This window comes from Arachis stenosperma, chromosome 6, assembly GCF_014773155.1.
Source record: "Arachis stenosperma cultivar V10309 chromosome 6, arast.V10309.gnm1.PFL2, whole genome shotgun sequence".
NCBI classification, from domain to species: domain Eukaryota; kingdom Viridiplantae; phylum Streptophyta; class Magnoliopsida; order Fabales; family Fabaceae; genus Arachis; species Arachis stenosperma.
Genome location: NC_080382.1, coordinates 63,987,732 through 64,003,960, shown reverse-complemented (window position 1 = coordinate 64,003,960; position 16,229 = coordinate 63,987,732). Strand labels below are relative to the sequence as shown.

Genomic DNA, 16,229 nt, shown 5'->3' with positions numbered 1-16,229 from the left:
TAGATAAACTCTAAGCCTCACTCGTATATATTTTTTAAAAATGAGTTATTAGTGTCTTATAATATTGTAGGAATGGTGGTCTAAAATAATAGGATAGATAGAACTTACAGAGGTCATGATATATGGTCAATACAAAGTTTATACTAATAAGCAATAAATCAATATGCATACACCATAGTACATAGAAGAATTGAACACATAATATGGGGTAGATTTCAAAAGCAAAACCAATGAGCATTACGTGAGTCCCTCCCAAGACACAAAACAGATGCAGGTTAATTATGCTATGAAATCTCCCTCAAAAAATCAGTAATATGTATTATTCTTGCTAGAAATTTTGTTTTGTTCTTGTTAATTATGCTAGAGTCAGGTATTAATTATAAAAAAATTCTGCATATCACAAATAAATTAGTAATTTATGCTGTTGCAATTTATTTTCCAATTCATTATTTTAATAGGTTGTATTGAAAATATTTTAAAATCACTTTCTTTTTAATTTATTTTTTATTAGACAGATAATCATGGCACCAAAAGGTAGAGGTGGACGAATGGTACGAAACACTCGTATCGATCAATCTCAACTTTCCTCGCGTAGGCCAGGTATACATTTGGCGTTGAATTTAGTTTACCATTATCGGCTCTTGATTTATGAAATATGATGTATGCTTATTTCATTGAGTTTATGTGAGCAAACTGTTGACATTGATTCTTCTCAACCATTGATACACGTATTAAGTATCTAGTTGTACTATACACTTGAGTTATATGGCTTCATTGTGATTTAATTAATCCTAGGTTAGAAAGTGATTTTATCCTATCTATTTTTTTTTATCTTTTTTACTGTAGGTCAACAGAATGATAATAACGATGAACCTCATCTTACACAATTGAATGAGGGATCAGCATCACAACCATCTCCACAAGCTTTATCACAACCGTCACCACAATTAGATGGTATGATCTACTTCAGCTGCTAAATTTTTATATTTTTCATTAACGAGTACATATCTAATTGAAAATTATCTCTTATTCATTGTAGGTGTGAATTCGTCTGACGGATCTGTTTTAGACGCAGAAGAAAATGAGCTACCTAATGTTGGACAATCAAGTGCACATACTGAAACTAGGGGTAACAGGAAGTTGGTAATAGCTGTAGAGAAAGGCGATAACCCGTAAGTAGTTATAATATTATTTTGACCTTGCTATATCTGTATACTTTCTACCTAAAATAAAAAAGAAGGGTAATACTTAGTAAGGTACCTTTAATTTACTAGTTTATTACTAGATTTTACACCTTATTATGTTGAGACTTTTATGTATATTTATTTCACACTTTATCATGTTGAAATTATCACAAAGGTAGAATAAATGGATCTGATTTTCCTGTTCATTCATTAATCTTGTTAGTAATGCATGTGCTATATTTTTTAAAAGAAGTATAATAACATATGAGAATTAAAGAAGGTTAATGCTTGATTTCAAAAATAGGGGGTAAGGTTTTTATTTCATCAAAAATCAAAAGGGGTGAGTCATGTATGTAATTTGTCAGTGAGTCATGTTTGTAATTTGTCTTTGGTTTTATGATGATACTTTTGTAGTGCATTTGATAAACTTGATTTTTATTTGAAAAACTGCCATTAGCTGAACCCATCTAATGTGAACAAACTTTTTTCTCTTTATGCACTTGCTATTTGTAGTTGCTAATGTTGTACAATATATACCATAAACAATATTGACTAAAAAAGTATATGTTTCACTACTGCAACCAATCTGAATTATAGAATAAAAAATTTGATCCAACAAGTCTTAATGCAAGGCTTTAATGCTCAGATTATTTAAATGTTAAAATTATTAAAATTGACTCAATCTGCACCTACTTTTTTTTCATGCAATCACAACTTATCACAAAGATTTGCTGTTAGAGTCCTATATATGTGTCATTTATGTTATAATGTTTATTAATTTATTATATTTATTTTTATAAAATAGACAGAAAAATAATTTTGCATATGTGGATATTCTTCTTTGCAAAACATTGATATTAATCTAAGCCTAAATTCACAACACAGGAAATGCATTTCAATAAATACCAAAACATATGGCCATTTTAGATTACTATAGAGAAATCTTTCAGTAAATAGTTTCAAAGAAATACATCATTACTTTTCTTTTATATCCTCTCATCCAGTATTATAACTTCTGCTCAATTAGTAACTCAATCCCTGCATTTACTTTTATATTGGATGAATGGATGTGCATATTTCTTGTATTCCTATCATTTTATTTTTGTCAAAACAGAAAACATAAATACAGTTAACAGTAGTTTCATAAAAATGGTATGTGACCAGCAGTTAATACATGCCTCATGAGTAAACTAAATATTATATTTGATTTTTTTTTCTGATTTGATCTTAATTTAATTGATGCGGTTTTTTTTTTTAATTTAGTTGATGCACTCTTGGGAGCTTTACATACTTATGATCTATGTTATTTTCGTAAATTATTTTAAAGTTGCGAGTAGTATAGTTAAGCCTAGAATTTGTTGTTGCTTTGATGATCTATGTTGTTGTGTGTTAAACTATTTTTGATAATCGTGTATTTTTTAATGTAGGAAGAGATTTACAAATCATACAGTAACTCGTGACATTACAAAAGATTTGTTAAGTAGGATGCCTTCTCCAGCGCCAAGATGGCAGGATTATTGTCCAAACATGAAGGACGAGTTGTTTAAAGGTTTCCTGGTAAGTGATTATAATGTTGCTTCAATGCGATTTTAATAGATAATTGAATTGCGTAGTTACTAAGTCTTTCAATCTTTAAATTTAGGAAAAACATGAATTTGCATCAAATTATGATAAGGCTATGGCAAGAACTGTTTGGAATAGGACAATGCTTGATCGCTATCCAGATATTTTGAAAAGAGCAAGGGAAAGAGCTTTTAAGGAGGCAAACTCAACTAGTATTGCTGACATTAAGGGTCATGGACCTAAAGCAATGAAAGTTGATGTTTGGAATGGCTTAGTTGATCACTGGTTAGATTCAAAGTGGAAAAATAGGTCTGTGGCTGGTCAAAAAAATAGGGCTGCTATGCCTGCTCATAAACTACACACTGCAGGGTCTATCAGTTTCGGCGAACACAAGAGAAGAAAGGTATAAAGAAAAATATTGTCTATCTCAAATGATTTATGATAGTATATTCTAATAAATGTTGTTACAGGAAGCTAAATTGAAGCGTCGTGTATCTTTCCTTGAAGTATATGATGATGTTCATAAGAAGAAAATTGGAGAATATGTTTCTGAAGTATCCAAGGAAATTATTGTAAGTGCCATTAATTTTATAGTTTAATTTACTTTCGGTTTTCTTAATAATATGTCCTTATTTTTCTGATGTAGGATTTATATGGAGAGGCAATATCACAAAAATATGGAGAAGATTTATTAGATCAACCTGAAGTTGATCCTGACGTGTGGACAGAAGTTGCAGGAACCAATAAGAAAGGACGAGTTCATGGGTTAGGCCGCAGTCTAGATATTGGTATTCGTGATCATAGAGATGTGCCATTACCAGAAGATACAAGTGTTTCTACAGTCAAACCGGTTTCACAAGCGGACATCACTCAAGCTATTAAAGAAGCATTGCCTAGTGCTATAAATGAAGTGTTGCCTAGTGTTGTAAATGAAGCTATACAGAGTAATCTACTGTCTCTCCTTTCTAAGATTCCAGGATTCCCCCAAGAAAAGGACTATTAGAGTGACTTTGCTGGCTCAAATATTGATTAGGTGGCTTATGTTAATGCATTTTGTTAGGCTTAGATTAGTTAGGTAGTTAATTTGTTTGATAGATAAGTAATTGGGCAATTTGTTTCATTTTCAGGTTTTATAGAAGTTAGCTTACTTTTATTGGTAGTTTACTTAGTTAAAAATTATATAGATTGATTTTTATAGTTACTAATATTGTTAGATTTAGCTTGTTTTGGTATTTTATTTGAGAAGTGTCTATGCTGGAGATGTTACAATAGATTTTTATTTTAATCAATATATTGGGTTTGAATTTTTTTAAAACATGTATAATTTTGATGAACTAATTTTATTTGTATGCATTATAATCTTTTAGTTCAATCACTAAAATAAAAAATAGTATGATGTTTATTTAAGTATAGTGACAAAATTGGAAGCCTAACTGATATTCTAGAAAAATTAGCGACATACTCGTTGTTGACGATAGTGACAAATTAAATACTTTATTGCGATTGAAATATTTGTGAGATACCTAAATATTTGCTACTAGTTTAAAAGGAATTTGCGATGACATTTTGCGATAGTATTGCAACTAATTGACTACATATTATTTCCTAGCAAATTAGCGACTATTTCATAACCTTACTTTCTCATTTCGAATAGCTTTGGTTTAGCGACAACATTCCTACAAATTTAATTAAGGATTTTCAAAGATTAGCTATAGATTTACTACAAAATGTGACAGTTTTGCGATCATATTTGCGGACAACTTGCGACGAGTTAGGTTCAGAAAAATTCCTTGCTAATTAGCGTCAACTAAGCATTCTATTTCGTCTACGAAGTTAGCTTGTATTTAGCGATGAGTCTGCTGCAGTAGAATTTGTCGCTAATTAGCGACTACCGTTTAGTGTATTTCTTCTATGAAATTAGCTTTTACTTTAGTGATAGATTTGCGACTATCTATTCGGTAGCTAAAAAACTTTCCGATGAATTAGCGACTGTTGTGTTTGCGTCACTGATCTGCAACTTGTAATTAGCGAGGAAAGCATTAGTTGCTAGGCGGTAGCTAATCCGTCACAAATTATATTTTGGGTTAGATTAGCGACGATTTTACGACTCTTTTTGTAGTAGCTAATCGACCAAATTCTTGTAGTGTTTCAGTGGTGGTGTAATTTTTTTGGGTTGTCATTAAGGACTTTGCTGGCATAGTATATGACATGCATCAAATTATCTTTCCTCTGCCCTAACACTGCTCCCACTGCAAAATTTGATGCGTCACACATCAGCTCAAATGGCAGGTTCCAATCAGGTGGGGCAATGATAGGGGCTGAGGATAGTTTCTTTTTCAAATTTTCAAATGCTAGCATGCATCCCTGGTCAAATACAAATGGGGTGTCTGACACAAGAAGATTACTCAGGGACGTGGCTATTTTTGAAAAGTCTTTTATAAATCTTCTGTAAAAGCCAGCATTCCCGAGAAAGCTTCTAATTGCCTTGACATCACTAGGTGGAGGTGATGACGAGTCATCATATACCTATTTTTCTATGCTTTTTCATACAAGAAATTGATGATTTGTGCTTAAATATTGAATGCTTTTGTGCTTAAATGATATATTTTCTTGATCTTTTAATTTTATAAATCTTGTAGGAAATAAGAAGAAAAAGAAGCAAAGAAGCACAAAATAAGCTAAAAAGGAGAAAAAAAGAGCTTTGGGGTACACTTTGGAGCCTTAGGCCACGCTTTTAAAAGCGTAGCCCATAACCAAATTAAAGGAGGAAGCAACCAGCACGCACACTGCTCTGCCCTTGCCAAGAGCAGGGCAATATCAAGATGAAACAAAGTGAGGTTGGAAGCAAATTTTCGCTAAGTTAAAATCTGGGCGCTCACAGCATGACCATGCCTCCTTCAAAGGACTATAACTTGAGTTACAGATGTCCAATTGATATGCTTCCAGTTGTGTTGGAAAGCTGACATTCAGAGCTTTCCAACGATATATGGCAATCCATATTTGGCGTAAAATTGTGGCATGAGTGAAAGGCATCTTTAAGGGCCAAAAATAAGCAAAAATAAACCAAAGTGCTTCCACCAAGGTTCGAAGCTGGAGCCTCACTCCAAAGCAAAGTAGCGCTCATTATTCTACTCTGCCCTCTTGGAGAGCAGGGCAATGTCGTGCTTCTCTTCATAAAAAATCAAGGAAAATTGCTCCCCCAAATGCTTTCACCAAGGTTCGAATTTGGGAACTCCCCTTGGCACGCACATGGGCATGCATGACACAAGCATCCTTGGCGCACAGCAAGGGAGCTAGGGCGCGCAGCTTGGACGCACCATGACAACACTACCCTGCTCTCCACAAGGGCAGGGCAGCATCCTGATGCCCCTCCCACACTTGGCACGCAACATGCATCCCCACACAAAGCTTCACTGCTCTGCCCTCCACAAGAGCAGAGCAGCATCCTGGGAACACCCATGGGCCAAAATTCAATTAAAATTCTCTTTGAACTCAAATCTTCACCAATTGAACCAAGGCCATCCAAGACCCATTCTCCACCAAATCAAAAAGCCCACTCAACATGACTCAAAGGCACACAGAGAAGCTATATTAGGAATTTCATTTTGTGAATTTGTTTTTAATTTCAATTTCATTTTATTTTCATTTTGTAAAAAGCCTATATAAAGGCATCACTCTCATTTCAGAAAAAGAAGCTCCATTAGAAAAAGAGGCTAGCTCCACTAGGTAGCATTAGGATTTGAGAGCTCTCTCTCTTAGTTTTCATTTCTGTTTTGAATCTTGGATTGAGATTGGAAGGAATTCTGTTTTCATTCTCTATCTACAACCTCTCTTGTTCTTCTTCTGCATAATTTTAGAAAATTGAGAATTGAATCTGAGTTTTCATTTATTTCTTTCATCTTCTTTTTCTTCTACAAATTGTTCTCTGAATTGATCAAGGAAGGGCTTGATATCTAGACTTGTTCTCTAGTCTCATTGATTCCCTGAGATCTTGAATTTCTTTTCTGAATTTCACAAGTGAGTTGAATTTTGTTTCTGTCTTGATCAAGTGAGCAATTGAGCTCTTGGCTTTCCTTCTGTTTTTACTGTTTCATTGAAATTGTTAGTTTCACTTTGAGACTTGAGAAATGATCTATGTCTCTTTGTTGCATCTCATTGCTCCCAATTTAATTTCCTGCACTTGTGTTCTTCTGCAATTTACATTTAAGCTACTATGACCTTGAATTTACTTTTCCTGTAATTTAATTTCCTTGCAATTGTTCTAAGCTTTGATCTACTGCTTTCATTTAATTTCCAGCACCCCAGCCCCCTTTACATTTGATGCAATTTACATTTCTTGTCATTTAAGATTTTTTCAATCTACTTTTCTTGCTCTTTAAGTTTCCTGCCACTTTACTTTCTGCAATTTAAATTCCCTGCAAATTTACATTCTGTTGCTCAACTTCACACAATTTATTCAATGTTAGCTTGACTAAACTAATCACCAACTAAAGTTGCTTGATCCATCAATCCCTGTGGCATCGACCTCATTCTTGTGAGTTATTACTACTTGATGCGACCCGGTATACTTGCCGGTTGGATTTGTGTGTTGGAAATTCGTTTTTCCGCAAAAACACCATCAAGTTTTTGGCGCCGTTGCCGGGAATTGATTAGATCAACAATGATTAAGTGGGTGAGAAGTCTAGATCAAGCATTTTTTTTTGTTTTTGTTCTCTATTTTAAACTGAAACCAAGGTGTTTGTGTTTTTGCCTCACTAAGAAATTTTGTCTCTGTGACATGAATTTCAATTTTCAATGGTGTTGTGTTTTGCAAAATACAAATGGAGTTCACCTCATCTTTTAGTCAAACAAATTTCATGGGATATTGCCCACCATCACAATATGATTCAAGTCATTATTCTAATGATGGTTGGGAATATCACCAAGAAGATACAAATTCTGAGCACTCCAATCCATGGAGATTAGCTTCAGAACCCCAAGATGAGCAAGAGAATCATGAGGGATACCAACCACCACCACAAAATGATTCATATCATTATCCTCATGGTGGATGGGAGTATCAACAAGGAATAAAGGAGTATGAACAATCATGTGAAATGAACTATTTCCCAGAGCCACAAAGTGACTCATACTATTATGGCACATACACAAATGATGGCTGGGAAGGGAAATGCAATGATTCACATTCTAATTATTTAAGAACATTATCACTTGATTGTGCTGCCAGAGCATACTTGGAAGAGTGTTCATCATTTGATTATGCCTCAACACAAAATTCCCTCCAAGATCTATACAATTCATCTCACCAACCACAAAATTACTCTCAACCTTCATCCTTTGATCTAGTAGCTGAGGATCCCCTTCAAAAGTCCAGAGAATTATTGGAAAGACAAGAAAAAATTATGGAAGAATAAAAACAGCACTGGACAGAACAAGAATTCCTCCTCAAGAAGACAGAAGGGCATGTAGAGCAAAGGAGGATTCATTCAGGATCACCAAGTGTTAAGGATGAGGAATAATCTGTGAGTGAAGAAGAGGAAGAAGAGGTTCCTATATCAATTGAAATTTCAATGGAGGAAGAGCAAGATGAAGAGGCTACTGTATCAAGTGAACTTTCAATGAAGAACGAGGTGGTTGAAAATGAAACTGCACTTGAGATGACAAGGGAACATGAAGACTCACAACTCTCACAAACTTTCCTGACCCAACAACTCTCAGCAATTAAATCTGTGATTGAGAAATATGAAGAGGAGATGAAGAAATGTTGGGAAGACCAACAAACCTCCTCAATGAAAAAGCTATTAAGTCAAATGTTGAGTGTAAGGGAGGAAGTGGAAGGATCAAGAAAGTGAGGAAGACACTCAAGAGAAGTCACCCTCAATTGAAGCAGAGAGTTGCATAGAAGAAGGACTCATGGAACCACCAATTCAAAAGACTCTTGATGAAGAGAAGACTCCAACAATCACACAACCACCAAGACTTGAATCCAAAGAAGTGAAGGCAACTAACAAGAGCACTAATCCTGTCCCTGATCCAGCAAGCAAGATCAATCAAGCTATTTGCAAAAGGAAGCTTGCTGAGGAAAGGCCAAGACAAGGGACAGTAGCTGAATCTTCTCCCCCCTTGAGGTCATTCCTCTTAACAAACTGGAAGAAGAGGAAGAAAGTGAAGAACAACATGTCAAGCTAATGACACTAAAAGAGCGCTTGTTGGGAGGCAACCCAACCTTAGGTAACATTTCATTTCTCTGCTTGGTTTATTCTCTTTCTTTGTTGTGTTTAAATTTCAATAAATTGGCATATGATCACATTCTAAGTTTGGTGTTGCCCTGCAATAAATTGTTTTCAATTCCTTAGGATGATTGCATCAATTCTACATGAAAGTGTCACATTAAGATTCTAAGTTTGGTATGCCACTTATTTTTCTATGCAACTCATCCAGCAACATCACTTGTCTGCATAATCATATTTCTTTTGCATTGTTATTTTCTTTTGTTTTGACATTTCGTTTGCATTCTCTTTGTTTTAATCACCTCTTTATTTTTAAGTTTTCTTTTATCAACTATTTTTGTTAATACAGCATCAAGAGATCCTCATTCATGACAGATTTTTGGCTTGGTGATTGTATTCAACAAATAACAGTTTCTTTTGTTTAGTTTTATTTCAAATAAAATTGACATATGGCTGCATTCTAAGTTTGGTGTTGCTATGCAACAAAATTTGGTTCTAATTCTTACTAGATACTTGCATTAATTTCAAGTGAAAGTGTCACACTAAGTTTGGTGTGCCACTTATCTTTTATGCAATGTATTGTGCTCACCTTCTTATGTTTGCAATCAAAATGTCTTTGTCTCTGAAGCCTTGATTGTTATCTTTCATTTTGCTTGCTTAAAATACATGTGCTACTAACATTTCATTGTGTAAGACATTCATGATCCATCTTAGCCCCATAGCCATTGTTCAAATTGTTGCTTGAGGATGAGTGGTGGGCGAAATTGTGATTTATACTTTCACACAACTCGAATAATATTCATCGGTAATGGCTCCAAAAACTTGGTGCACAATACCATGGTCTAAAATCAACTTCACAGTCTCGCTCAACTAACCAGCAAGTGCACTGGGTCGTCCAAGTAATACCTTACGTGAGTAAGGGTCGATCCCACGGAGATTGTTGGTATGAAGCAAGCTATGGTCATCTTGTAGATCTCAGTTAGTGAGTGGAACCATAGGGTCAAATGGAATTAAATTGGATAAATAAAATAAATAAAACGGATAGGAGTACTTATGTAATTCAATGGTGGGAATTTCAGATAGGTGTATGGAGATGCTGTGCTCCTCTTGAATCTCTACTTTCCTCATTGCTTTCATCCGATCCTTCTTACTCCTTTCCATGGCAAGCTGTATGTAGGGCATCACCGTTGTCAATGGCTACATCCCATCCTCTCAGTGAAAACGTTCCTATGCTCTGTCACAGCACGGCTAATCATCTGTCGGTTCTCAATCAGGTTGGAGTAGAATCCCTTGATTCTTTTGCGCTTGTCATCACGCCCAGCCTTCAGGAGTTTGAAGCTCGTCACAGTCATTCAATCCCAGAATCCTACTCGGAATACCATAGACAAGGTTTAGACTTTCCGGATCCTCATGAATGCCGCCATCTATCTAACTTATACCACGAAGATTCTATTGGAGAATCTAAGAGATATGCGCCTGGCCAAGAGTAGAACGGAAGTGGTTGTCAATCACGCGCGTTCATAGGTGAGAATGATGATGAGTGTCACGGATCATCACATTCATCAAAGTTAAGTGTAGCGTATATCTTGGAATAAGAATAAAAGAGAATTGAATAAAAAGTAATAGTAATTGTATTGAAACTTGAGGTACAGTAGAGCTCCACACCCTTAATCTATGGTGTGTAGAAACTCCACCGTTGAAAATACATAAGTGAAAAGTTCAGGCATGGCCGAATGGCCAGCCCCCAAGGTCTAAGGACTAGGCGTCCAGAGATCTGATCCTAAGATCTAAAGTGATCAAAAGATGTCAAATACATTAGTTAAATGTTCTATTTATAATAAACTAGCTCCTAGGGTTTACATGAGTAAGTAATTGATGCATAAATCCACTTCCGGGGCCCACTTGGTGTATGTTTGGGCTGAGCTTGATCAATCCACGAGCTGAGGCTTCTCTTGGAGTTGAACTCCGAGTTATGACGTGTTTTGGGCGTTCAACTCCGGATCATGACGTTTTTCTGGCGTTTAACTCCAGACAGCAGCATGTACTTGGCGTTCAACGCCAAGTTACGTCGTCAATTTCCGAATAAAGTATGGACTATTATATATTGCTGGAAAGCTCTGGATGTCTACTTTCCAACGCCGTTGAGAGCGCGCCAATTGGAGTTCTGTAGCTCCAGAAAATCCATTTTGAGTGCAGGGAGGTCAGATTCCAACAGCATCAGCAGTCCTTTTGTCAGCCTTTTTCAGAGTTTTGCTCAAGTCCCTCAATTTCAGCCAGAAATTACCTGAAATCACAGAAAAACACACAAACTCATAGTAAAGTCCAGAAATGTGAATTTAACATAAAAACTAATAAAAACATCCCTAAAAGTAGCTGAAACTTACTAAAAACTACCTAAAAACAATGTCAAAAAGCGTATAAATTATCCGCTCATCAATGAGCAAGCATTCTGAGTTTGGCAAGGGAAAGAGGAAGAATAGAGGAAAAAGGACAACAATAATGAAGATGAACTACAAGGTTTTAGAGTTCCTTTTCTTCTCATTTGTTTCCAGCAATTAAATTGCATGATTGTCTTCATCTTTTCTGTTTACATGTGTGTATGAATAAAGCATAGCTTGAATTTTGAATTATAACATGGTGCTGTACCATTATGACTACCAACTTGAATCCTGTGAGTTCAAAAGCAAAAAAGCATCATGATCATAAACAAACAAGGAATTAAAGAAGAATTTAGCATGTTCATACAAGTATTGGAAAGCTAGTATGATTGATTGTTGCTCAATTGCATTGGATTTTATTTAATTGAAGTTTTTCATCTAGTACATTTTGTGAAATCTTTTGAAATCATGAAAACCTTGAAGAAGCAAATACAATTAAAGCAAGAAAAGAAGAAGGGAAAGAATGAGAAAGCTGAAGGCTCTGAGTACCAATGGCAATTTATTTGTTAAGTGCTTGTGGTGTTTATGTATCAAGCCAAATGCTTGAAAACAAAACACTTAGAAGTCAAGGCTAGGCTCAAGTGCAAAAGCACTCCCTCAAAGCTCAAGGCTCTGAGCATCAATGATTAGAGAGTCAAGAAAAGAAAAGAAAAATGAGCTTAATGAAGTCCTCTAATTAAATGCTTGTGGTGCTTATGTATCAAGTGGTAATACTTGAAAACAAAGCATTTAGAAGTCGTAGCTTTGTTATTAACTCATGGGGCAAAGCACCCAAAAGGAGAAGCAAAAAAAAAAATCAAAAGCTTGTTTCAAGGAAGACTTATAAGAAAAAGATTTCATAAAATGAGCTAGATAGAAGCATCAATCATTTACATCTCTTTTGTGATTGTAGTATGCATAGAAAACTAGCTTGCCATGAACATTAACATGCAACTCTTCTTACCTTGGATTGTCAATTTCTATTGCATGATTCTTTTCTTGCTTGGGGACAAGCAAGGTTTAAGTTTGGTGTTGTGATGACAAGTCATCATATACCTATTTTTCTATGCTTTTTCATACAAGAAATTGATGATTTGTGCTTAAATATTGAATGCTTTTGTGATTAAATGATATATTTTCTTGATCTTTTAATTTTATAAATCTTGTAGGAAATAAGAAGAAAAAGAAGCAAAGAAGCACAAAATAAGCTAAAAAGGAGAAAAAAAGAGCTTTGGGGTACACTTTGAAGTTGGGGTACACCTTGGAGCCTTAGGCCACGCTTTTAAAAGCGTGGCCCATGACCAAATTAAAGGAGGAAGCAACCAGCACGCACACTGCTCTGCCCTTGCCAAGAGCAGGGCAATATCATGATGAAACAAAGTGAGGTTGGAAGCAAATTTTCGCTAAGTTAAAATCTGGGCGATATCATGACCATGCCTTCTTCAAAGGGCTATATCATGAGCTACAGACGTCCGATTGATGTGCTTCCAGTTGCGTTGGAAAGCCGACATTCAGAGCTTTCTAACGATATATGGCAATCCATATTTGGCATATAATTGTGGCATGAGCGAAAGGCATCTTTAAGGGCCAAAAATAAGCGAAAATAAACCAAAGTGCTTCCACCAAGGTTCGAAGCTGGAGCCTCACTCCAAAGCAAAGTAGCGCTCATTATTCTTCTCTTCCCTCTTGGAGAGCAGGGCAATGTCATGCTTCTCTTCGTGAAAAATCAAGGAAAATTGCTCCCCCAAATGCTTTCACCAAGGTTCGAATTTGGGAACTCCCCTTGGCACGCACATGGGCATGCATGACACGAGCATCCTTGGCGCACAGCAAGAGAGCTTGGGCGCGCAGCTTGGACGCACCATGACAACACTGCCCTGCTCTCCACAAGGGCAGGGCAGCATCCTGATGCCCCTCCCACACTTGGCACGCAACATGCATCCCCACACAAAGCTTCACTGCTCTGCCCTCCACAAGAGCAGAGCAGCCTCCTGGGAACACCCATGGGCCAAAATTCAATTAAAATTCCCTTTGAACTCAAATCTTCACCAATTGAACCAAGGCCATCCAAGACCCATTCTCCACCAAATCAAAAAGCCCACTTAACATGACTCAAAGGCACACAGAGAAGCTAGATTAGGAATTTCATTTTGTGAATTTGTTTTTAATTTCAATTTCATTTTATTTTCATTTTTTAAAAAGCCTATATAAAGGCATCACTCTCATTTCAGAAAAAGAAGCTCCATTAGAAAAAGAGGCTAGCTCCACTAGGTAGCATTAGGATTTGAGAGCTCTCTCTCTTAGTTTTCATTTCTGTTTTGAATCTTGGATTGAGATTGGAAGGAATTCTATTTTCATTCTCTATCTGCAACCTCTCTTGTTCTTCTTCTGCATAATTTCAGAAAATTAAGAATTGAATCTGAGTTTTCATTTATGTCTTTCATCTTCTTTTTCTTCTGCAAATTGTTCTCTGAATTGATCAAGGAAGGGCTTGAGATCTAGACTTGTTCTCTAGTCTCATTGATTCCCTGAGATCTTGAATTTCTTTTCTGAATTTCACAAATGAGTTGAATTTTGTTTCTGTCTTGATCAAGTGAGCAATTAAGCTCTTGGCTTTCCTTCTGTTTTTACTGTTTCATTGAAATTGTTAGTTTCACTTTGAGACTTGAGAAATGATCTATGTCTCTTTGTTGCATCTCATTGCTCCCAATTTAATTTCCTGCACTTGTGTTCTTCTGCAATTTACATTTAAGCTACTATGACCTTGAATTTACTTTTCCTGCAATTTAATTTCCTTGCAATTGTTCTAAGCTTAGATCTACTGCTTTCATTTAATTTCCAGCACCCCAGCCCCCTTTACATTTGATGCAATTTACATTTCTTGTCATTTAAGATTTTGTCAATCTACTTTTCTTGCTCTTTAAGTTTCCTGCCACTTTACTTTCTGCAATTTAAATTCCCTGCAAATTTACATTCTGTTGCTCAACTTCACACATTTCATTCAATGTTAGCTTGATTAAACTAATCACCCACTAAAGTTGCTTGATCCATCAATCCCTATGGGATCGACCTCACTCTTGTGAGTTATTACTACTTGATCCGACCCGGTATACTTGCCGGTTGGATTTGTGTGTTGGAAATTCGTGTTCCACAAAAACACTATCAGGAGGTAGTTTTTCAATTAGTTCCACTTTAGCTCTGTCCACCTCAATGCCTTGTTTAGAAACCTTATGACCGAGAACTATTCCTTCTGTCACCATGAAGTGACATTTTTCCCAGTTTAGGACTAAGTTGGTTTCTTGGCATCATTTTAATACTAAGCCGGAGATATTCAGGCAATCAGGGAATGAATCCCCAAACACTGAAAAGTCGTCCATGAAGACTTCTATGAACTTTTCTACCATACCTGAGAAGATAGAAAGCATGCAGCACTGAAAGGTTGCAGGCACATTGCATAGCCCAAATGGCATACGCTTGTAAGCAAACACTCCATATGGACAAGTAAATGATATTTTTTCCTGATCTCTTAGATCAACCAGTATTTGGTTATATCCTGAATAACCATCTAGGAAGCAGTAGTAAGTATGTCCTGCAAGTCTTTCTAGCATCTGATCCATAAAGGGGAGTGGGAAGTGATCTTTTCTCGTGGATGCGTTGAGTTTTCTGTAGTCAATGCATATTCTCCATCCCGTGACAGTTCCTGTAGGTATGAGCTCATTCCTTTCGTTAGGCATTACTGTGATTCCTCCTTTCTTCAGAACTACTTGAACGGGACTCACCCATGGGCTATCAGAAATTGGGTAGATTACCTATGCTTGCCACAGCTTCATGACTTCCTTCTGCACTACCTCTTTTATGGCTGGATTTAATCTCCTTTGGGGTTAAATGGAAGGTTTAGAATCATCTTCCAGCAGTATCTTGTGCATGCATATGGCTAAACTAATCCCCTTCAAGTCAGCCAGAGTCCACTCAATGGCATCCTTATCCTTTTGTAACACTTGGAGTAATTCCTCCTCTTGTTCTTGGCTGAGAGCTGAGTTTATGATTACTGGAAAGCTTCTATTTTCTCCCAGGTATGCATATTTGAGGGTCGGTGGCAATTCCTTCAGTTCAAGTTTGGGTGCTTCTTTCTCTTCATTCTTTCCTTCTAGTGTCCCTTGGTCATGAACCTCATCTGTTCCTACCTCTTCGCTCAATGTTGATTCATCTTCTTCTATTAGCTCCTCAATTTCTTCCTCCTCCAGAGTTTTTTGTAATATAGCTTCCATTGAATCCAACCTCATACACTCTCTTAATGAGTCTTGTGGGTAACTCATGGCCTTGAACACATTGAATATCATCTTCTCATCATGCAATCTAAGAGTAAGTTCACCCTTCTGGATGTCAATAATGGCTCCGGCAGTGGCTAAGAATGGCCTTCCCAAAATGATGGATGCCTTAGCTTCCTCCTCCATGTCTAGCACTACAAAGTCTGCTGGAAAAATAAAGTCTCCCACCTTTACCAACAAATCCTCCACTATTCCCTGGGGAAATTTGAATGATCGGTCTACCAATTGTAGGGCCATCCTTGTCGGTTTGGCTTCCTCAATCTTCATTATTTTCATCATTGCTGAAGACATCAGATTTATGCTGGCTCCTAGATCGCACAAGGCCTTCTCCACTGTGATCTCCCCTATGATACAAGGGATTTGGAAGCTCCCTGGATCCTTTAATTTTTGGGGTAACTTGTGCTGAATGATGGCACTACATTCTTCGGTTAACACCACCGTCTCGTTGTTTCTCCAACTTCTCTTTTTAGTCATCAACTCCTTCAAGAACTTAGCATAAAGCAGCAT

The 16,229-nt window shown here is 36.5% G+C and overlaps 2 protein-coding genes across 2 annotated transcripts; one reads left to right on the top strand and one right to left on the bottom strand.

Moving 5' to 3' along the window:
* The first annotated feature begins 521 nt into the window (after positions 1-521).
* LOC130934118 (uncharacterized) lies at positions 522-3,750 on the top strand. Its single transcript, XM_057863707.1, has 7 exons — positions 522-600; positions 847-954; positions 1,040-1,172; positions 2,612-2,741; positions 2,827-3,150; positions 3,218-3,319; positions 3,394-3,750. Exons 1-7 carry the CDS (start codon positions 522-524, stop codon positions 3,748-3,750), a joined length of 1,233 nt encoding a protein of 410 aa, XP_057719690.1.
* Positions 3,751-15,275: 11,525 nt separating this feature from the next.
* Positions 15,276-16,229, bottom strand: LOC130934116 (uncharacterized). The gene has a single exon (XM_057863706.1). The coding sequence runs from the start codon at positions 16,227-16,229 to the stop codon at positions 15,276-15,278; it is 954 nt and encodes a 317-aa protein (XP_057719689.1).

Bases quoted from the DNA above. Each gene is read 5' to 3' on its own strand.
- LOC130934118 (XM_057863707.1), top strand. From the start codon at position 522: ATGGCACCAAAAGGTAGAGGTGGACGAATGGTACGAAACACTCGTATC. The intron at 601-846 runs GTATACATTTGG...TTTTTACTGTAG, and splicing joins ACTTTCCTCGCGTAGGCCAG to GTCAACAGAATGATAATAAC. The intron at 3,320-3,393 runs GTAAGTGCCATT...TTTCTGATGTAG, and splicing joins AAGTATCCAAGGAAATTATT to GATTTATATGGAGAGGCAAT.
- LOC130934116 (XM_057863706.1), bottom strand. From the start codon at position 16,229: ATGCTGCTTTATGCTAAGTTCTTGAAGGAGTTGATGACTAAAAAGAGA.